This window comes from Lontra canadensis, unplaced genomic scaffold (assembly GCF_010015895.1).
Source record: "Lontra canadensis isolate GAN:19392208 unplaced genomic scaffold, GSC_riverotter_1.0 scaffold5, whole genome shotgun sequence".
NCBI classification, from domain to species: domain Eukaryota; kingdom Metazoa; phylum Chordata; class Mammalia; order Carnivora; family Mustelidae; genus Lontra; species Lontra canadensis.
This window is the reverse complement of record NW_022630999.1, coordinates 10,733,254-10,755,844: the sequence shown is the minus strand read 5'-3', so window position 1 is coordinate 10,755,844 and position 22,591 is coordinate 10,733,254. Positions and strand designations below refer to the sequence as shown.

The 22,591-nt window shown below is 38.4% G+C and overlaps 1 protein-coding gene across 3 annotated transcripts in view; it reads left to right on the top strand.

The window, feature by feature from the left end:
• EMB (embigin) overlaps positions 1–22,591 on the top strand; it is a 44,268-nt gene that overhangs the window by 19,668 nt on the left and 2,009 nt on the right. For 2 of the 3 annotated variants that reach the window (XM_032851445.1, XM_032851443.1), the window contains 5 exons: positions 7,172–7,355; positions 7,588–7,676; positions 15,711–15,838; positions 18,094–18,373; positions 19,136–19,169. In XM_032851445.1, coding sequence (XP_032707336.1) covers positions 7,172–7,355; positions 7,588–7,676; positions 15,711–15,838; positions 18,094–18,373; positions 19,136–19,169 — 715 coding nt within the window. Of the gene's footprint in view, positions 1–7,171; positions 7,356–7,587; positions 7,677–15,710; positions 15,839–18,093; positions 18,374–19,129; positions 19,170–22,591 lie in introns of all 3 variants that reach the window. The other variant, XM_032851444.1, reaches the window with a different exon arrangement.

Here is a 22,591-nt window from a genome sequence, read left to right as displayed (position 1 = left end):
AGTTCTCTTTTCTCTTTTTCTCTTTTATATCTTTTGATCATTTTTATCTCTTCTTTAGAAAAATGTTTATTCAGGTCCTTTGCCCATTTTTAAATTGAGTTATTTGTTTTCTGGCTTTTGAGTAAGTAATGTTGCTTATATATTTGGGATATTAGCCCCTTATCAGATTAGGTTGGCAAATATTTTCCTCCATTCTGTAAGTTGTCTCTTTACTGTGTCTTTGCTGTGTTGATTGCCTATTGTGCAGAAACTTTAGTTTGATTAATTCTACACGTTTATTTTTGCTTTTGTTGCTTATGCTTTTGGGCTCATATCCATGAAATCATTGCCCAGACCAATGTCAAGAAGCTTTTCCCCTAAGTTTTCTGTTTCCCTAGTTCTATGATGAGGATGGAAACCAAATTCTAGAGTATGTCAAAGACTTAAAGGAGGAAAGACAGCAAGAAACCTTGACATCGTCTGGTTAAGATATTGCTGTTAATACTGTACTCTTGATATCAGCGCTCAGGGTAAAGACACATAGTAGATATTTAGTACAATCATGAATGGTTGGATGAGTGAAAGGCATGTAGCAGGTGTTCAGTAAATAAGTGTTGAATGAAGGGGTAAATGAAGAAATGATGCCTTATCACTGCTAAACATTTGCCATTGCTGTTGTGATTAATTTCTCAATTCTGCCTAGCTCCTTAAGTCATTTCCGCTAACTTTAAAGTCCTAGGTAGGAGGATATTAGCCAAATGGCATTGCCCTTAGCATCAGAGAGTTAGAAGGAATATTTTTGGCTTACACAGTAACTGAGGGTGCTTTGTTTCTCATTAAAACTTACACAGAGGGGAAAGGTGTTAGGATTCTGGTTATCCAAAAATATAATAGTCTACTACCACAGTGCTGGATTAACTCTAACTGATGTGAAAAGTTGTTGCAATATTGTCCTATCCCTTACGTTGTAGAAAAATGTATTTGACTGATGGATTATTACTCAAGGTAATCCCCTCAAATTAAATACCACATTGTTGAAAAAAAGAAATAATGTGTCTTTCTAAAATTCAAATGGAGCAATGTCCCTTTGGAATTTTTCTTTGAAATATTTTTAAAAATCAGTTTAGAAAGTAGAGAAATAACCATTATACCTGCTACTAATGGAAACGGAGGAAAACGGTGACCAGCAGGAAATTTGATAATGAAATTCAGCCAGCATCTTTTCTTGGCTAATTTTAGAATATTTTCCATAATATTGTAGAGGCTTTGAATTATGTTTGGTAAACCCAGCTTCACTTGTATAGAAGCCATCCACATTTTCTAGTATTCCTCTTTCTTTTGATGCTGCTTGCATAAAATTCCCAAAAGCTTGAGAATAAGCTGTGCTTATTTAACGCCGGACACATAGTTCCTAGGTCTTGAGGGATTCCCAAGGCAGGACTTGGAGAGTGTGTGTGTGTATCTGTGTGTTTGTATACAGACACACATATACATACAGACCCGTACACTCTTTGATCCTCAGGTTAGGCTTTCCTCCTTTTGGGTTTCCTGTGCACGTTGGTGATTTTCTGTCCTAAGCTATGAATTCAGGAGTGCAGGTATTTTAGACTCTATCACATCAGTACTGCGCTGATGAGGGAGCATGTAGATAACTTGATAGATTCAGAGAAAAAAAAGATCACGAATGAAATTTAATTCAGGAGGAGTTAAATATTATAAGAATCAAGGAGCAATTTTCTTTTGTTATTGTACATGTTTTGAATATGAAGTTTAAGATACTGTATTTTATTCTTATTTAGAGGAGTTATTTTATAAACTTACCATATGGTCAGGAGCATCATATAAATGGAGCAACAACGTGTTAAAAATAGGATCGTTTCACTTTTACATAGGGCTGTTGGCCTCATGTTAGAGTGGCCATCCGCATTATTTCTGTAAGGGTTGTTCGTGTTCCATCTATACTTTAGGATATAACATGGGACCTCATTGACTTCTATGGTAAAATAAGGGAGAGCTCGGTATTTCCTCTCTCTCTCAGCCGGAATTGTCCCATTTTACCAGTTTTTTATGTTGTGCATTTAACTCTTATAAATAAAAGTTTCTGCTTCTCAAGCATGTTTGGAAACACTGTCCTATGCAAGAAATTTTAATTTGCTTTTTTCCAGTTTTCTCTTTTTTTATAAAGGAACAAAATAGACTTTTATATCAAGTGATAAGATTCTTAAATGGGCCCATTAAGGTCTAACTGTTATCATTTCTATGAAGATTTCAAATTGCTTAAGTGTCCATATAATTTAAAATTTTTAATTACAAAAATAAGAGACAAATACAAATTACTATATGACTTTAAGGGTAGTCTTTTAAAATATAGCTCAGAAACCAGACAAATAGGTGTAGTCTTAGAAATGCTGATATCGTGGATGTTTTTGCAATACTCTAAAATAGCAGAAATGCATTGCAGTTGTGGTTTTGGGGAGGCTGAAACATTGTCCATTGAGTTCAATGGAAATATTAGTTTGTTGGCTAATTACAAAGTATTTTAAAGTTAGAGGTGAAACTTTTTACATATTTTTGATTTTCTCATAGGAAAGCAAACTACAGAAGCATCTGAGAAGTGTTGCAAGAAACAGGGAGGTAACAATTAGGACTTGGAGCCTGGCATGAGTTACAGAGAGGCTACTGTGCAGTTTTAATAGAATTATTTAGTTGAAAGTGTCAATTTTTTTTAAAGATTTTATTTCTTTATTTGACAGAGAGAGATCACAAGTAGGCAGAGAGGCAGGCAAAGAGAGAGGGGGGAAACAGGCTCCCTGTTGAGCAGAGAGCCTGATGGGGGGCTCAATCCCAGGACCCTGAGATCATGACCTGAGCCGAAGGCAGAGGCTTAATTCACTGAGCCACCCAGACACCCCAAAAGTGTAAATGTTTGAAATATGTTGGTCATACCATTTGTCTATTATCACTTTGCTGTATTGCTGCATTATAAGTTATTTCATCTTCTATTAATATTTTCTTTCATTTAAAATCTCAATTCAGTGGTGCCTAGGTAGCTTAGTGGGTTAGGTATATGACTCTTGATTTCAGCTCAGGTCATGATCCCAGGGTCATGAGATCGAGCCCCACCTCAGGCTCCATGCTCAGTCCAGAGTCTGCTTGTCGCTTTCTCTTTGCTCCTCCCCCTGCTTATGGGTGTGCATGTTCTCACGCGCTCTCTCTCTCAAATAAATAAATAAATAAAATCTAAAAAAAAATTAAAACCTCAGTTCAGTAGTTTGAAAGTGAGAATCTGGACTCAGTCCCATCCAAATTTATATTCACATCTGTCATTATCAGGATGCATGATCTAGGGAAATATAGTTAACCTTATATAGTTAACCCTGAGTTAAGCCTCAGTTCCTCCTCTATGAAGCTGGAGTGATAATAATGATACTCATCTCATAGAAAGGCTGTAAAGATTAAATGATATGAGCAATACAGAACTTCAGGCAATACGTGAAAGCTTTTGTTACATTCCCCAGTATTGAGAAGGAAGAAAATGGAGAAGCAGCTAAGTGGGAAATTATTTGGCAGTTACTATATCACTAAAATTTTCCTTATAACTCATTTAATCCTTTCTGTAGTCTCACGAAATGGGTCTTGTGCCATTCTACAAATGAGGAAACTGAGATGTCCACCATAAAGATACTCGGTGTTGCCCTCTGAGTCACTTCAGGCAAGGAACCTGACATGGGGCCCCTCCCTTATGACATGGAGGTCATCATTCATATTTTAACTTCCCGATATTTTAGGAGGCTCCAGTGAGCTGTACCACTGAAAAGAGCGTGGTGTCCTGGAGTCCCCTTCTGGAACAGAAATACCTCTGTACTGACTCCTGCTAGGAGTGATAATGCTGCTGTATCTTCTTGCCAGTCCTCCAGAAAGAAAGATGGTCTGTATTCAACCCCGTAAGGTGCCCAAGAAATAATGCAAGAGTCAAAATAGCCTTCTCTGGGTGCTCTGGGATCTCTGTGGCCTATTGCAAGGCCTGGGTCTCCACAATTCTGAGCAGAGTGGCTTTGCAAGCATAAACCCAGGCTGGGCAGAGGCCAGCAGTAATGAATGACACTCAGCTTAGACTTGGGGAAAAGACTCAAGAAATGTCCAGAGGCTTTGTTTGTCCTTGAAGCAACAACTTAGCAGAGTTTTGCAGGATGTGAAAGAATTTTCTGTAGACTGTGGTAGATGGTCTGTGTCCCACAAGGAAGGAAAAGAGGTAGTCAGGTTAAACATTTTTAACTTATGGTAAAGCACTTTCTGGAACTTGGTAAGATACCAGAATATGCTATATTGGGGTGAAGACAGAGAGTGAATGGAGAACTCCTTCATGAAATTGATGAATGAAGCAAATTTCTTTGACAGAGGGACAGGAATAGGTTTTCAGGGTACCCCAGAGCTTAAGCTGAAGGAGGAAAATTTACAGAAAACAGAAGCTTAGGACTGAATATGACAAATCGTTTTGTTGTTGTTGTTGTTTTTTAAAGGTTTTACTTATTTATTTGAGAGAGAGAGAATGAGGGAAAGGGATCATGAGAGGGGAGAGGTCAGCGGGAGAAGCAGACTCCCTGCTGAGCAGGAAGCCCGATGCCGGGCTCGATCCTGGGACTCCAGGATCATGACCTGAGCCGAAGGCAGTTGCTCAACCAACGGAGGCACCCAGGCGCCCTGAATATGATGAATCTTGAGATATTTTCTCCTGTTACTAGCATCTCCTATAAATTCTGGTATGCAGTAGATGCTCAGCAAATGCACCAAAAGATGCAGTTTGACCCACTCAGTTTTTTCTCTGTATAACTGAATCTTGTTAAGATCTGCCTATACCTAGGGCTTTTGTTTTGTTTTGTTTTTTGTTTTACCTTTCTCTTTGCGCATAAAATTCAGCTCAGCACTTCTGCAATTCCTGAGCTGTTATTTCAGGCACGTGCTCACAAAGCACTTCACACGAGCTGAACTTCACTGTTTGCAAACTTTGCACCTGGTCATTGCTTAGGGAAGCATTTTTATAAAGTTTTCAGTGTAATTAAAAGTGACGTTATGCTATTTGGGTTCTGTTTGTTTTGTTTTGTTTTGTTTTTTTCTCTCTCTACATTGTGGCCCTGCATTCTGCTTTTACTGACACCACGTTATTGGGCAGGAAATTGAGAAATGTGTTTATGTACTGCAATGCCCTCTCCCAAACACAACCCCCCATTTCCCTTTAAGAGTAACCACCACCGGGGCGCCTGGGTGGCTCAGAGGGTTAAAGCCTCTGCCTTCGGCTCAGGTCATGACCCCAGGGTCCTGAGATCGAGCCCCGCATCGGGCTCTCTGCTCAGCAGGGAGCCTGATTTCTCCTCTCTCTCTGCCTGCCTCTCTGCCTACTTGTGATCTCTGTCAAATAAATAAATAAAATCTAAAAAAAAAAAAAAAAGAGTAACCACCACCGTTCTGGTTTTCATAGTCATGTTCTTGCTTTTTAAAAAATTGTTTTATCACACAAGAGTACCTCCCTAATATTATAGTTTAGGTTTTGTTTTTTTTTTTAAGATTTTATTTATTTGACAGAGAGAGAGAGATCACAAGTAGTCAGAGAGGCAGGGAGAGAGAGAGGGGGAAGCAGGCTCCCTGCTGAGCAGAGAGCCCGATGCAGGGCTCCATCCCAGGACTCTGAGATCATGACCTGAGGCGAAGGCAGAGGATTTAACCCACGGAGCCACCCAGGTGCCCCTATTATAGTTTAGTTTTACTTTGTTGTTGTTGTTGTTTTAAAGGCGTGTTTCTAAGGTATCTTTTCATTTTTAGGTTTCTTTCTTTCCCTTTTCTAATTTATCTGTTGAAAACACCAGATTGTCTTGTCGAGTTTTCTCACACTCTATATTTGGTCGATCACTTTCATGGGGTGCTGTTTAACATGTTTTTCCATCCTCCATATTTCCTGGAAACTGGTAGTTGAATCTAGAGACTTAGGACCCCGTCCCCCTTTACTCCTCGCCCCCCACCCTGGACAAAATGACTGCCTAGGTAGTGGGTGTCCTCCTTGGGAGACACACAGTTCCGTGTCTGAGAGGGTTGCTGCAGCTGATGGAAAATGCCGAGATCCATGATTCACCAGGAGTTACAGCATCATTCTGTCAGATTTCTAGAGTTTCTTCATTTACTGGCTGGAACTGTATAAAAAGAAAGTTTTCCTCCTCTATGATCTGGTTGCCTTTAGTGGCACATTTAGTATAGGAAGAGCAGTGTACCTTTTTGTTATTTTCCCTTTATTTACTATTGCTCAAAAAAAAAAAAGTTGTCTCTAATGTATCCACCATAAGTGGGATATAGATATCTACATATATTTATATATAGATAGTGATCTCATGGTTTGGTTTTTTTTTAAGATTTTATTTATTTATTTGACAGAGATCACAAGTAGGCAGAGAGGCAGGCAGAGAGAGAGAGAGGAAGAGGAAGCAGGCTCCCCGCTGAGCAGAGAGCCCAATGTGGGGCTCGATCCCAGGACCCTGAGATCATGAACCAACTCGAAGGCAGAGGCTTACCCCACTGAGCCACCCAGGTGCCCCTGACCTCACGGTTTTGTACCGGAATTGCAAATTCAGTGAAAATGCAGAAGTACAGGTTGAGTATTTGAATTCTGCCATTCATCTGTATGTTTGTCCAGTCCCCACAAGAGTTTAAGGACTAAGAAGACTAGGAATGACAGAATTAGTGTAACACACAAACCCATATTTTACACAGAACATTCTTGTAATAACTACGAATAGCACGGTTCCTTAAAGGAGCCAAAGCAGTTACTCCATTCTTTCTCTCCCTTAGGTTTTGTTTTTACAGTTGGGGTGTTTCTCTGGTTAGAGGGTAGGGCCCTCCTTTATACCGTGCTCTTCCCCCATAACCTCATCAGCTGGAAATTTTGAGGAGATTAAGATTATAGCCTTAGGCTTTTGCTATTCTGGTAATGTAACAAACACTTTCTTCCTCTGTGACTATGAAAGAGAATAATAAAGGGAACCAAATCTGTGTCAACAGAAGAATAATTCTTCAAAGGAATATTACATTCAGAAACTGGTGATAGAGCATTATTATAGATGACTTAAAACTGCTTTGTCTATATTGGATGTCCCCTAAATGTAACTTTTACAACATCTTTTGTCTTGTTTTCTTTTGTGGCTAACAGAACATTCCAGTGTGCCAGTGGAAAAAAATATCACCTTAGAACGACCTTCTGCTATAGAACTCACATGTCAATTCACAACTTCTGGGGATGTGAATTCAATAAATGTGACTTGGAAAAAAGGGGATGAACAACTTAAGAATTACCATGTCAATGCCACAGGAGGCATCCTGTATACCCAGTACAAGTGAGTACATAACATTTTAACCTGCGTGGCTCAAGGAAATTCATCAACTTCTAAACATTTTTGATGACTGGGCAGTCTTGCCTTTGCTGTCTCCTGAAGGTTATGCTAATGTTCTAATTTGCATATTTACGTCATTGTTTCTATTTTAGAATTTTGATTAAATGCTGAGTCTTTTTCATTTTTATCAAGAAGTGTTTTGAGAACTAAGCCTATATTAATAAATTCTCTTTAGGTTTCCCATCATTAATAGCGAACAACTGGGAAGCTATTCTTGTTTCTTTGAAGAGGAAAAGGAACGAAGGGGCACATTTAATTTCGGAGGTTAGTACTAATAATTTATAGAGTAATAACTTCAGCATTATATTTTTAGAATTCTAAACCCCCCAATTTTTGAATTACCATTACAATACTAAACACAATGGGCTGAGAGAGAATCATATATTTTCCACTGAATCTTAAGTGGTGACCTTAAAAATGGAGTGTCCCAGTCTCTCTAAGTGGTAGCATTTGCATTTCCCAATCCATTCCCACTCCTGTCCCTCCCCTAGCTCACTAAAGTGAGACGTTAGTGTGAAAGATGGGGCTGCCAGGTTACTTGTACCAATCTCTCGAATTTCTTCGCTTATTCATTTGTTTAGCCCACTAAACTGAGAGCTTTTATATACTGTCTCTTTAGGTGTCTGAGTTACTGTACCCCTAGACTGTGCTTTGGTGTTCTGTACCAGTGGGTCTGGGACTTGGGGGTTTTAGGGAGCCCTAAAATTTAAAAATAATACGGAGATGCACAAAGGGTGCCTGTTTTTGGTCTCTTCCAATAAGGACAAAACCCAGAATACAATCCTCCCTGTGGAATGAGAAAAAGTAAAATCAGAATATTTTACTCTTCTCTCATTAGACCAGAACTGTAAAGGTCTCAGTCTCATAATAAAGACTAGTCGCTGAGTCGGGCACTTATCTTCATGAAAAACCCCTTTTCTGTGATAGATTAGTGAACCACAGTGTCCAGACTGGTATCTGGGATATGTGGTCTATTGCCACATTAACTATTCTGGGCTTTGCTTCACATTATGTGTATTTCCCAAGGTACATGAGAAATTGTGCTCTACTTCTTCTGAAAATTGTGAGGTCTGGCTAGCTGCCCTGACAAAATATGGATATTGTCTCCAAGGCCCTATCAATAGCAGAGCAGCCTACTTCCACATGATCATGATTTCAGGTGGTTTGCTCCCTCATGGCGCCCTGCCTTCCCTACGTTCTCACAGACTCATTTCCTTCACTTGGTTTTGTAAATGTTCCTCCTTGGCAAATGTAATAAATCCTTGTGTTTTTGCAATTTGGTCTCTGCAAAGGCAGAAACTATTCCCATCCTTTGATTATTTTGATCATGTACATCCTCTCTTAACCTCCTTTCCTCTGCGTAATTTAATTTTGTGGAGGAGAGAGGCACCATACATTTCCTTCCCTTATTCCCTTCCTTCCCTGGTCTTTTTCTTTCTTTCCTTCCCTCCCACTCCTCCCCCTCTTCCCTTCTTTCTTTCCTTCTTGATGAGCTAAAAAGATATTAAACACCTGCACAAACACATAATCCTCTATTAGGCATTTTATTGAGTCTCCTTTAAATATGTAAAGAAGGTCTGTAGGTTTTGAGGGAATCTTCGTCAAATCTTGAGGCTTAAAGTGATTCCAGAGATTCAGTTCTTAAAAATTGTCTTTTTCAGGGGTGCCTTGTTGGCTCAGTTGGTTAAACATCTACCTTTGGCTCAAGTCGTGATCCCAGGGTCCTGGGATGGAGCCCCGAGTCCAGCTCTCTGCTCAGCAGGGAGCCTGTTTCTCCCTCTCCCTCTGCCTGCCGCTCTGCCTGCTTGTGCTCTAGCTCTGTCTGTGTCAAATAAATAAAATCTCGAGAAAAAAAGAAAAATTACTTTTTCCCACCATCTAAATAGGACTGTTTTCTAGAAATACGTACTAATTACACCTGTTCACAGTTTAAATGTTGAATATACTATGTTTTTTCCTATTTGCTCTCTTATAATAAATTACTTCAGTTATTATTTGGCACTGATCGGTCCTGCTTCTAATGTGAAGATTAACAGAAACATTTTACTTTTCAATATGCCAATACATTTAATGCCATGTGGACTTGGAGAAAGCCTCTTGATTCCATATCTATTTTGAGATGACTGGGCTCAACTGGCTGGTGTCAGGAGCACCAACACAAGGCTTGGGTTTGAAATCAAACGCTTGAGGAATGCAAATAGCCACTGAATATTTACTGTTTTTCTTTTTCCTTTTTATAGTTTTTTTAAAGTACTTTTTAGTTCAGTTTATTAGTTTTTTTGTTTTGTTTTGTTTTGTTTTGTTTTTGACAGAGATCACAAGTAGGCAGAGGCAGGCAGAGAGAGAGAGAGGGAGAAGCAGGCACCCACTGAGCAGAGAGCCCGATGCGGGGCTCGATCCCAGGACCCTGAGATCATGACCTGAGCCGAAGGCAGAGGCTTTAACCCACTGAGCCACCCAGGCACCCCTGTTTATTAGTTTTTAATCCCCACTTAACATTTATAAACTTTTAAATATGCATTATGTCTCGAAGACATTTATAAAATTAATAAGTTGGGCCTTTCTAGATCTTTTGTAAAATCATAACTTCCTGTAACTCATCTAAATTGAATGAATATTGCTTGGAGAAATAATTTCATTTGATTACAACTTAAAGGCATCTGCAGAAGAGTTCATATTATAGTTATTATTTACTTAGATCTGTAAGGCTTATAAAATGGCATCTATTTTTATAAATATCCTATTATATCTCCACATGACTTGCTTACGGGTTTTCCTAAGAAGAAGGCTTAGTTTTCCTTAGTAATCCTACAACTAAGTGTGGTTGAAAGCCTTTTTATCCTCTATTTTAAGTTCAGCCAGGAAAAACCCATTTTGCTATTGACTATGTGAGTCAACTAGTGCATGAGCATGAGTCCTTGGAATAATTCATCGGCAGAGCCCCTGCTTGTGCCTTTTTGGGAGCTGGTTGATTTATTACTAGAGATTATAAAAGGGCCTCAGTATCACTGATTAGTACAATGCAAAAAACCTGCTGACTTTGTGGGTTTGGCTGTTGATGCTGGGCCCCAAAGAGAGAACGAAAGTCACACTGGAAGCTGGCAGGTACTAACATGTTGGTGATTACTTTTCATTCAAGAAAGATGAGTGGTGGGCCCCATGTTTCTTGGTAGCTGGTCAGCTCTTCTGACATAGTTGCTGAAAACTTCTATAACATTCATCAGTGTTAAAATCTCCTAGTAGAAAGATGCAGAAATTTAGTTGGTGAAGGATGAGATTTTGATGGCACCAAGTGCTATGAAACCTTTCTTGGCCTGGCCGTCTGTCTCCGTATCCAAGGAGATGTAGTATTATACTACATCTAGTATATAGTACTATTCTACATAGCACTATGTAGAATCGGTTGGAGCTTTAAACCCCAGTGTTGATGTCTAGTTAGCGGTCTTTGACTACATGGAAGAGTCTTTTCCTAATTCGGTGATTCCTAAATGTCCTTGAGCCAAAAATGACCTAGGCTGATTTTTTCCTAGTTCGTGATTTAAATCTCTAAGTTTATAACTCCATAGGGCTTTTACTATCACCAGGCAGATCCTGAGCCCCATCCAGACAATAGTTTGAATCAGCAATTCAGCATCTTCAAACTTGGATTCTACCAATCCCAAGACTCTCGCTGGTCCTGCCTTATCCAAAGTTTCAAAAGGTTAACAGCACACATTAAAATACTGTATCGTTATCCTTCTTTGCATAAATATTTCCAAACATTAAGTAGCAGCCCAGAACCAACTGTGACCTCTGGAAAAGTTCCAACAAAGTAGAGTTTCCTGACCTTGGTGCATTTTATAGTTTAGATCCACACTGCTGTTATCAGCCATATAAAGTGTAGCAGAGCAGTAGTTAATGTCCACCTTTTCACATGGAACTCAGGAAGTGTGGTTCTGCTTCAGCTGAGGTTTGGAAGGAACCTTGTGGCTTCAGAAAAGAATCCTTATTTTGGCCAAGCTTGAATCTCTGCTTAATCTGCACGTTTTCAGTGGAGGCCTCCCCTAAGGTAGGGTTGACCTTCCCAGGAACTTCTGTGTTCTCAGACTTCATTTAACAATAAAGCCACACCAGGTATCGGGCATATTGGAATGAAGTATGACTACAGTGTGATCTTGAACTGATAGACTCATAGTGTTTTGTCAGGAGGCCCTCGAATAACTTCCTTCTCACTATGTCCAGTCATTCCTTTTCCCAACAAAATCTCAAGTAAAGAAACACACACCCAAAAAAGGACACTAAGGCAAAGTCACATTTTATTATTGGCCAGCCTTGGCCACAGATGTTGCTGAAATTCTTGGAAGGCTTTGCCATACAGAAGGCTTCTTTCTCCTCAGTGAGGTTGTACTAACCTTAAGCCAAAGCAGAGCCATGGGTTCCTTCACAGCCCAAGGTCAGTTAGGTCTTTACTCCTCTAAACGGGAGATAACACCCTCCTGAGCCGGGAAAAATATGCTGAGCATGAGGCTGAGTTATTTATACCTCCAGATTTCTATCCCTAGAAAACAGGGCCCAATCAGCGCCCGGGACCATGACTAATCCAGGATAATCCTCCTCTCTAAGACTGGAAAACTGAAAGGAGGGAATTTCTGGTGAGGTCACTGGGGGACTTCATTCCACAGGCTGCTGCTCAGCCTTTTTTTCCCACCACCTCCAGTGTCTAGTGAGGAAACAGGATCTACCATAAGAAAAAAACAGAATGGGGAGCCCCTGGGGGGCTTAGTCAGTTAAGTGTTTGCCTTCAGCTCAGGTCATGATCTTGGGGTCCTTGAATTGAGTCCCGCATCTAGCTCCTTGCTCAGCGGGGAGCCTCTTTCTCCCTCTCCCTCTGCCTACCACGCCCCTTGCTTGAGCTCTCTCTCTCTCTCTCTGTGTCAAATAAATATATATAAAAAATATAATTTATAATGATAAATAATACATAATATAATATATAAATATACAATAATAATATAATAATGTAAATAAATGAAAAACAAAATTTTCAAAAAAAAAAGAAAAGGAAACAGAATGAAATGTACTATGGTTCAGCATAATTTAGGCCTACAACGTTCTGATGCTGAAATTTATTTTCTTGTTCCTCAAGAACTTAAAATGTAGTTACGTTAATATCGGGACAGATGGTCATCCTATTCTCTTGGATCCTAGAGTTGCTTCCAGTTTTCTTATATTGGTTATTTCCCTGCAGTAGCTTGCTCTCTGGGTTCCCAGATGAACCCAGAGGCCGGTAGTTACAGGCTGAAGAAACCAAACAAAAGTAGTTTGAGTTAATAGGGAGAACACTTAACACGAGAGACATCATCTTTATTGTTATTTTAAAAATGCATGTGGATAGCAATTATTTTCTTATTTAAAAATTTCACTCATAGATTATGTCAAAGTACCAGTTGCTTTATTCTGCTTTTTCTTGTTAAAACCAGTATGTGGTGAGCGGGCCCTTTTTATTCTTAGATTTTTATGTAATATGTAAAGTTATCATTCCACGTGTCTTTTCTGCTATATACGACATAGGTCTGGAAGCAAGATTTTCCTTTTAACTTTTTAACCAATTTAATTTCTTGTTATGGTAAGGAGCAATAATGAGGTGCCCTGATTTAAATTGTTTTTAATTTATGCTGAAATTGTAATCCTTACACAAAAATCTTACTCAGCTGCTTTCACCAAGTACATGAAGTTGTGTTTCAAGCAGTAGAATTTGTTTCACAGCCTCACAAAGTTCTTTAATAGATGTTATTAAAGGATCTCAAAGCTCCTCTGTTTTTTCATTCTTTGGGGCCTTGTCTCCTGTAAATTCATCCCCTTGAATTTTTTCGTCATTTTACTCTTTTAGTCTCCTTTCTCACATGGGCTGGGTGGTCTATAAAGGATTCAGTTTGGAGCCTTTCCCATGTTTTGGGGGTTTTTATGTGTTTCTACAGTTCTGAGATGTATTCAGATGAATTTCCAGTTCTCTTTTTTTTATTCTAGGTCTTATTTCCTCTCTGTTCCACATGACCAGCTGACCTAGAAATCATTCTCGCACATGATAATGATCTATCCTAGTAAGCTGGCTCATGACCACTAGGTAATAAGGCTGTGGGCATTACAAATTGCAAGGAAGGTCAGTTAAGAAAAGCTGTACCAGTTCATGATCAAAACTTTGTGGTGTTTACTTTGCACCAAACACTTTATTTATTATGATCTCATACTTAATCCTTTACAACAACATGGTAGGATGGGTTATGACCTATTGAAGTCCTCAACGTTAGTAACACTGAAACTGTGATTTGAGTGTATGTACTTCCTGGACCCAAATCAATTCTTGGTCACATCATGGCCACATTGTGCTGACTTCCTTCAAACACTTAATAACGACCTGACATTTGAAATGGACACATATTAGCCACATATTAACTAAATAGCCCTCAGCCTGTTGGTGACTGATCAGAATGTGGGACACTGGTGGCTTCAGTCAAAAGAAATGCTCAGAATATCTTCTGGCTGAGATGTCTTAGATAAAGACAGTCACATGTATTCATTCTCTCCTCTCTCAGGAGTGCCCTAGTGATACCTGACTAGGTTTATGAAGTATTAGTTGGTGATTATAAATTTTGATTGGCAGTTCACAGCTTTAGTTGATTTAAAATTGTAGACCATTCGGTTTCATGAAAACATGTTTCCTTGGTTATGTAAAGGGTGAGAATTGATTTATAGATTGCTCTGTTATCTTTCGTATGAATTACTTGAATCACTAATGCTGACATGGGTGACATACCTTCCTCTTATTTAAATCTCTTTTTATTAGCATTGCCTCATTCAACACTCAGCTGGTCAGCAGCCTTGATGAAGGAGAGGGTGATATATGCAGTTGTATTTAGGCACATTTTATTTATTTATTTTTAAAAGATTTTATTTATTTATTTGAGAGAGAGAGAGCGTGCGTACACAAGTAGGGGGTGTGGAGGGGCAGAGGGAGAGGGTGAAGCAGACTCCCTGCTGAGCAGGGAGCCCAATCCTGGAGATCATGACCTGAGCTGAAGACAGATGCTTAATAGACTATGGCTCCCCTTTAGGCACATTTTAAACAATAAGGATAAAAGGAGACTTCCCACACCGATCATTGTAACCTTAATCACCTGAGGACAGAACTCATAAAGAAATCCTATTCTCCAACCCTATGTTACCACTTCTATGGTAGTTACACAAGTCAGGATTTCTTTTCTCGTTATTACCAACTATTTCCCCTTTCCTCATCTTTATGATTTATACAGCAAACGCCAATTATCTTTGGGTAGTACAAAGCCAAGATCACTTAGAAAATGTATTCAATCTAGAAACCTAACTTTAGTACTTCAAACCAATCTTTATATTTCTACCCTGGCCAATCCCAAAACAAAATATAAATATAGGATAACAAGGGAATATCAAGCAATATTTATAAAATTTGTCAATATAGCATTAAAAATTTATACATGACTTTATACTTTCTCTCTGTTGCCAAATAAAAAAAGGAAAAACAAAACATAAAACCAAAAACTTGCTAGAATGAGTAAAAGAAAAAAAGTAAAAATAATCTTCATTGGTCAGTCTACACCTCCAGTATAAGTGCACATTCAATAATATATCCTTTGAGGTCAGTGAGAAGAAACTGATTCCACCATGGAGTTTGGGTGGAATTCTTTCATTGCTTTGCTTATGTTCTGATGTTTTAATTTTCCTTACCAAGTTATTCATATCCCTAAAACTTAATTTTTCTGAATTCAGTGGTCATTTTTATTCTGTTACTAATGGCACCTACCTCAAACTTTCTTAGGAAATTTATCATCCAAAACAAATAAACAAAAACAGGAGAAAAAGAGTCATAGAGACAACAAACCTGTGGTTGCCAGGGGCTGTGGTGTGGTGGGGAAAATGACAAAATGGGTAAAGGGCAGTGGAGGTATGGGACTCCAGTTATGGCATGGGTAAGTCAGGGGGATGAAAGCTACAGCATAGGGAATAAGGTCTATGATATTATAATAATGTTTCATGGTGATAGATAGTAGGTACATGTGTGGTGAGCTTAACATGTAGACCGCTATGTTGTATACCTGGAACTAATGTAATACTGTGTACCAACTATACTCCCAATTAAGAAAATAGTTTCACATTATCTGAAACTAAAATTATATAAAGAAAATCATGCTGATGAGAACATGGAAGGGGAATTTGTCTTCAACTTTAATACATGTCCCTATTCAAACTCTTACATTAACATATATTTCTCTAAATTTTTCTTAGTCCCTGAAGTTCAAGGAAAAAAGAAACCATTGATCACTTATGTGGGGGATTCCGTTGTCTTGGTGTGTAAATGCCAACACTGTGCTCCTTTAAATTGGACCTGGTACAGTGGTAATAGGAGTGTACAGGTAAGATCATATTTCTGTGATTTGAAGAAAACAAAATTCATTCATTTATAAATGAATTTATTTATAAATTTTATTTATAATTTTAAATTTTATTTCATAAATAATATTATTAACAGACTCAGAATTCCTAGGACTATTTGTACTTCTGTTATCTTATTATTTAGTATGTCTTCATGAAGTAAAAACCGTGGAGTTGTCCTACCTTTCATGTTTTTAGCGTCTTACATTACACATCTGAAGAGACTCTTAATGTGTTATTAACCAGTACTTTGTTTTTTAGATTTAGCAATTTATTTAAATTTTTTGAAAGGAAGTTATCATTCATTTTTAGTTGATGAGTTTAAAAATAACCCTAACAAAAACATCTTTTTTTCTTATCATTCCAAGAAAGTATCTAGAAAAAAAAGTAGGTTTATTTTCCAACTTCTGTCTCTGGAAACATTTGTGAAAGAATTTAATACAGTGATGACACTTGAGAAAAGAATGAAAATTTGGTAACTTAAACCTAGGTCTTGGGTTCTTTCAGTAAGTGTCATTGGCCTCTTTTGGCCTTCCAGAATCCAAAGGGAGGCCAAATACCTTACACTCCCACTAAAGAATTAATGGCTATTCAAAGAGCTAATAACAAGAAAAACAAGAGTATTCAGAAAATCATTCCTCACTTTCTTTCTTCCTCCCAAAGAGCTTCTAATAGCAGGGAAATTAAGGACATTGTCCTTCACGGGACACCTGTCTATTGCTCTGGTACTAATGAGCATTGAAATTAAAGTCCTGCGGCAAGCTATAAGGGACAGACAGTATGAGACTGTGTAGATCTTACAAGGAAATAGTAGGTTCCTTAGACAAAATTGATACTGCCATAGACCGTTGAAGGGACCAGAGGAAGGGACTTAAAAGGGAGAGTGACTGATTCTGTGATAACGCTGGTTTGAGTTTTCAAAGAAATCTCCAAATCACTTAGGAGCAGACCTAAATCATTAATATTTCTGCTTCACTTCTTCTTGATGATTAAGAAAGGCAATCATTTTGAGTAGGTAAATATTAACAAACATGTATGTGAATTTATAAAGATAAATATCATTTGTAGTGGCTTGAAATACATAGCCCAGTTTATTTCTTTATATGTGATACCATGCAAAAAAAACCCCTAAATCTAATTGTATTAAACTCTTACAATGTAGTCTGTGTTTCTCTCCATTTGCTGTCATAATTTGTTCTCAATTTGGCCCTAAGCTTGGGTCGTATTAGGATGTGAGGGAGGTGTAGGGCTGTGAGAACAGGTTACAATGTTAAGTCAAGTGTTTTTTTCAAAATGCAGACCAACCATCTGCCTCCGAATCACCTGGGGTGCCTGTGAAACACGCATGGCTTTGATGTATCAGCTCCGAGTTAGAGAGGGTGCATTTAAACAGGCATCACAGACTGTGGCTGGGCACAGGGAGCCAGGTGGCTTTAATTTGGTGGCGGGGAAGGCAAATAATAAACTCACAGACTGTCCTTCATCAGAAAGCCTCCAAGAATATTTGTATGCAGATCAGCATTTATTGAACAGTGCCGCTGAGTGATAGCACAGTGAAGGCATCAAATAGCCTGAGAATAAGTTTTAATTTAAACGGATTAAATAACTCAGCTCCCAAAAGCTTAGTATGGCTCTGGATAGGCTGGGGAAAGTCCAGTGAATCTCAGGAGGCAGCTTGCCTGAGAAAGAAAGAAGCTCAGATACGAGAAGACAGGTGTGCAGAAGACCACAGATCCCAGGCTCACAGTGGATTTCTACCTTTCCCGCTCCACCAGCCTCACAGGCCTGGAGATTTCATCCTCATTTCCAGTCTGAGGAACGCCCACTGTCAGGAGCCAGTGATCTTCCTTTGTAGGAATGATCACATCTAATAGCTTCATTAATTCATTAATTCTGGAGTTGATTTGATAGGTGCCTGCTCTTGTGAAGGAGGAAGTACTTTGAACAGCTAGTCGGGGATTAGATCGAGAAACCCAGAAGGCTGGAATTTTTCTATATCTTTGATTCGAATATTTACCCACGATGCTCTACAATATAGTTTCAAACATGGAGTACTTAGCACTTAAAATATCCCTTCCCTCTGCTACCTTTGGGAGGTGAAGCTTGTGGACTCTGTTATGTAAACTTCTCATAAACTTTACTATGCCTTACAGCTTTTGCTCAAAACTCGATCATTTAGAACGTGTGTCTTTTATGCAATATGATAGGAATGCATTTTGATGTTTTCTTGTATTAGGTTCCTCTTGATGTTCACATGAATGATAAGTATGTGATCAATGGAACAAACGCTAATGAAACAAGGCTCAAGATAATGCAGCTTTCAGAAGACGATAAAGGATCTTACTGGTGCCATGCAATGTTCCAGTTGGGCGAGAGCCAAGAAAGTGTTGAACTTGTTGTGATAAGTTATTTGGTGCCCCTCAAACCATTTCTTGGAATAGTTGTTGAAGTTATTCTTTTAGTGGCTATTATTCTGTTTTGTGAAATGCACACCCAAAAGAAAAAGATGCACACGGGTAAGATTTCTTTTTTTAGATAATGTTCTTATGTTATGACAATATATTATAATGGCTTTAGAATTATCTAACTTCTGTTATTTGGAGCAGTATTCATTTAACATTAATGGTGACAGTGCTGTGAGCTTATATTGACAGTCTTTCTGTTTCAACTTCCTAAGAAATTTTAGTGTGAAAATATACTTTTCCTCCTTTTGCTTTGGTGTTACTGGTACCTAAACACCAAATTGGTGATACGTGCTTCGGTACTAGAATATTAGAAGATTCCGTGATAGCTTAATGTAAAAGATGTCAAAGACAAACAGTCTTTTCCTTAGATAACTCACTTAAAAATATTTTATCAAACATTCTGGAGTTCTCATAAGAGAGACATTGTCTGGTCAGCTCTCTGTTTTTGTAGCATGTGCTTGATAGACTGCAGGTTGAGAAACGAATGGTCCTCTAAGAAAATTTATCTTACATTCTGTATTCTTTTCTGATTTTGTACAAGATTTTTAGTAACTTAAAGAATTACAGGTCAATCAGTCTGATTTTGAAAATTTCAGGCACTAGACTGTGCTCGATCAAAATTGCAGGTAAGGTCTGGAGAGCAGGGAAGGAGAACGTGATAGATGTGTGGCGTCTCACGTTGTATATCTCTCTCTCTTGTTCCAAAGAGGGAAACCACACATTGCATTCTTAACATGGGGAAAGTTGAATTCAACATACATGCTCCATAAGAATAATAAACCAATCTTAATGAATTCCTTTTTTGTTATACAGATGATGGGAAAGAATTTGAACAAGTTGAACAGTTGTAAGTATTATTTTTACAGATTAATTTTCACTTGAGTAAAATACAGATAAATATGGAATTGAATAAAAAGTTTGTGGTTAGACTAGGTATTTACTCCAAAGATACAGAAGTAGTGATTGGAAGGGGCATCTGCCCTCCAGTGTTTATAGCAGCAATAGCCAAACTACCTCTGTCCATTGACAGAGGAATGGATGAAGAAGATGTGTTATACATAGTCAATGGAACACTACTCAGCCATCAGAGAGGGTGACATCTTACCATTTACATCGCCATGGATTGAACTGGAGGGTATTATGCTGGGTGAAATAAGACAATCAGAGAAAGACAATTATCATACGGTTTCGTTCATATGTGGAATATAAGGAATAGTACAGAGGATCATGGGGAAAGGGAAGGAAAACTGAATGGAAAGAAATCAGAAATGGAGACAAACCATAAGAGACTCTTTTTTTTTTTTTTAAGAGTTTATTTATTTATTCATGAGAGACAGAGAGAGAGGCAGAGGGAGAAGCAGGCTCCCCATTGAACAGGGAGGCTGATTCAGTACTCAGTCCCAGGACCCCAGGATCATGACCTGAGCTGAAGGCAGATGCTTAACCATCTGAGCCACCCAGGCGCCCCACCATGAGAGACTCTTAACTATAGGATACAAACTGAGGGTTGCCAGAACGGGAGAGGGGTAGGAGGATGGGGTAACTGGGTGATGGGCATTAAAGAGGGCACATGATGTGATGAGCAGTGGGTGTTCTATGGAACTGATGAGTTATTGAAGTCTATATCTAAAACTAATGATGTACTATATGTTGGTTAGCTGAATTTATTTATTTATTTTAAGATTTTGCATATTTATTTGAGAAAGAGAAGACAAAGAGAGAGAGCCAAGGGGTGGCGGGTAGAGGCAGAGACCCTAGGATCATGACCTGAGCCCAAAGGCAGACACTTAACTGACTGGAGCTATCCAGGCGCCCTCGCTAATTGAATTTAAAAAAAAAAAAAAAGTTTGCAATTAGGACAAAAACACAAGAGTATATTATTTGTGTGTTATTTTTTGTACACATCCATGTTGTGGAGAGGCATGTGGAGTTTGCCTGCCTACATTAGGATCCCCCCTCTACCATTCACTTTTTTACCTCTCTGTGCTTCAATTTTGCCTGCAACAAAATGACTTTAATTATAGTATTTGCTTTATAAGGCTTTTGGGTTAAATGATATTCTCTATGTAAAAATGCTTAGCATAGGCTTTGATGCACAGGGGTGTTCAATAACCATAAGGAAGTATTATTTGTATAAGTCAGTAATTCTTAACCCTGGCTATATTTTTGGTCACTTTGGATGTTCCTTAAAAATACAGTTACTCAGAATTTACTGGATCTCCTGGATCAGAACCTCTGGGATTGGTGCCTGGACATCTGGATTTCTTTAAAATGTCTATCCCTGATTCTAAGTCTCTCTCATGTGGAAAATCACTGGTCTAGAATTTTATTAGTCACTGTTTTTGAAAGAACACATATTGTGTCCCAGGTTCACTTAACAGCTGCTTTGTTCAGAGTGGAACATGAGGAGGGCTGAGAAGAAAGTTTTCTGGGGTATAATTTAGTTTGGTGAAGATGGGAGTGACTAGTTCCTCTCCGCAGAGGATTGAGCATGGAATCCAGTGATGGAGGTCCCTGAGACTGGGATTAAAGTCTGATTAACGTAGCTGAGGATTGGACCAGGAAAAGGAGATCAGGTTAAAACAGCTGGAAGAAATGTAGGAAATGGAAGGTCTGAGCCAATATAACCAACACAGAATGGCACCTGGAGTTTATCTTCAAACGGCCAGCACAGGTTCTGAGTGTGGTCTCTAGCCATGGTCAAAGAGCAGGAGTGGGGTGGCCAGCTGTCATTTAGAGATTTGTAGACATTATTCACATAGTTATTTTTATTCAGTTCACATATGGCAGGTAAAATAAATCAACAAAATATGAGCTTCTACAGTAAGGCCATGAAATAATTATATCAGGAGTTCCGTAACCTCGGATAGGAGAAACAAAACGATGTTGTCTTGACATCAATTCTTTTTTTTTTTTTTTTTTTTTTTTTTTTTTTTTTTTTTTTTTTTAAAGATTTTTATTTATTGATTTGACAGAGAGAGATCACAAGCAGACAGAGAGGCAGGCAGAGAGAGAGAGGGAAGCAGGCTCCCTGCTGAGCAGAGAGCCTGATGCGGGACTCGATCCCAGGACCCCGAGATCATGACCTGAGCCGAAGGCAGCGGCTTAACCCACTGAGCCACCCAGGCGCCCCTTGACATCAATTCTTAAGAGTTGGAAGGAAACTGCACCTCTTTCTGGTGAACTTGGACATCCAGTTTATAGTACTTTGAATGTTTCATCTTTCTGGTTCCCAGGTACTGATTCCCATTCTTAAACGTGGAGTCATATAAAAAATAAGACAGTCATTCAGATATTTGAAACAGTTACAGCCTTGCTCAAATGCTGTTGTCCCAGCTCAGCTATCCCAATGTTTCCAGCCATTCATTCCCTTGCAGTCACATCTGGAGGCTGCTCCTGTCTCGGTGGATTCTGGTTCATCTAAGACACACTCTGAAAGGGTAGCACCAGAACCCTATGGAGTAGACTTACCAAATCTTAATTTAATTTTCATTTATGTAGCTTATCTTAATTAAAAAATATTTTTAAGGCACTTTTTTCTAGAATTCCTTAGGCGGAACGCCAAACTGATTCAATCTACAGTAGAAATGATTTACTTTCTTTTCTTTTATTGATAATTGGAATAGTGTACATAATATTCTCTACCCTGTACTCTTCCACAGACAGCACTGGCAGTGTTAAATTTTTTAGTTTATTTCTTATTTCAGTATCTTTAGATTTAATACAAGTATCAAGGGCACATGAACTCATATGCAGAAACCTTTTTACCAGTGCTCTTTTAGAATTTTTAGTTAGCAATGCACTTTTTTTTCTTTAAAGTAATCCCTATTTCCAACGTGGGGTTCTAAAATTTTTAGTTAGGAGATAAATTGTTCTTGATAGAATATATAATATAATATAGTATAGTGTAATATAATATAATAATATATAGTATATAATAGGATAGTATTATTAGTATACTTTCTATTTTATACTATATTAATAGTATAAAGGGACACCTGGGTGGCTCAGTTGGTTAAGCATCTGCCTTTGACTCAGGTCATGATCCCAGGGTCCTGGGATCAAGTCCAATATCCAGCTCCCTGCTCAGCAGGAAGTCTGCTTCTCCCTCTCCCTCTCCTGCTCCCCCTGCTTATGCTCTCTCTGTTTCTCTCGCTGACAAATAAATAAAATCTTTTAAAAATATATATAAAATAATAGTATATAATATAGTATAATAATACTGTATATAAATAAAATAGATATATATTTTTATCATTACATGTTCTA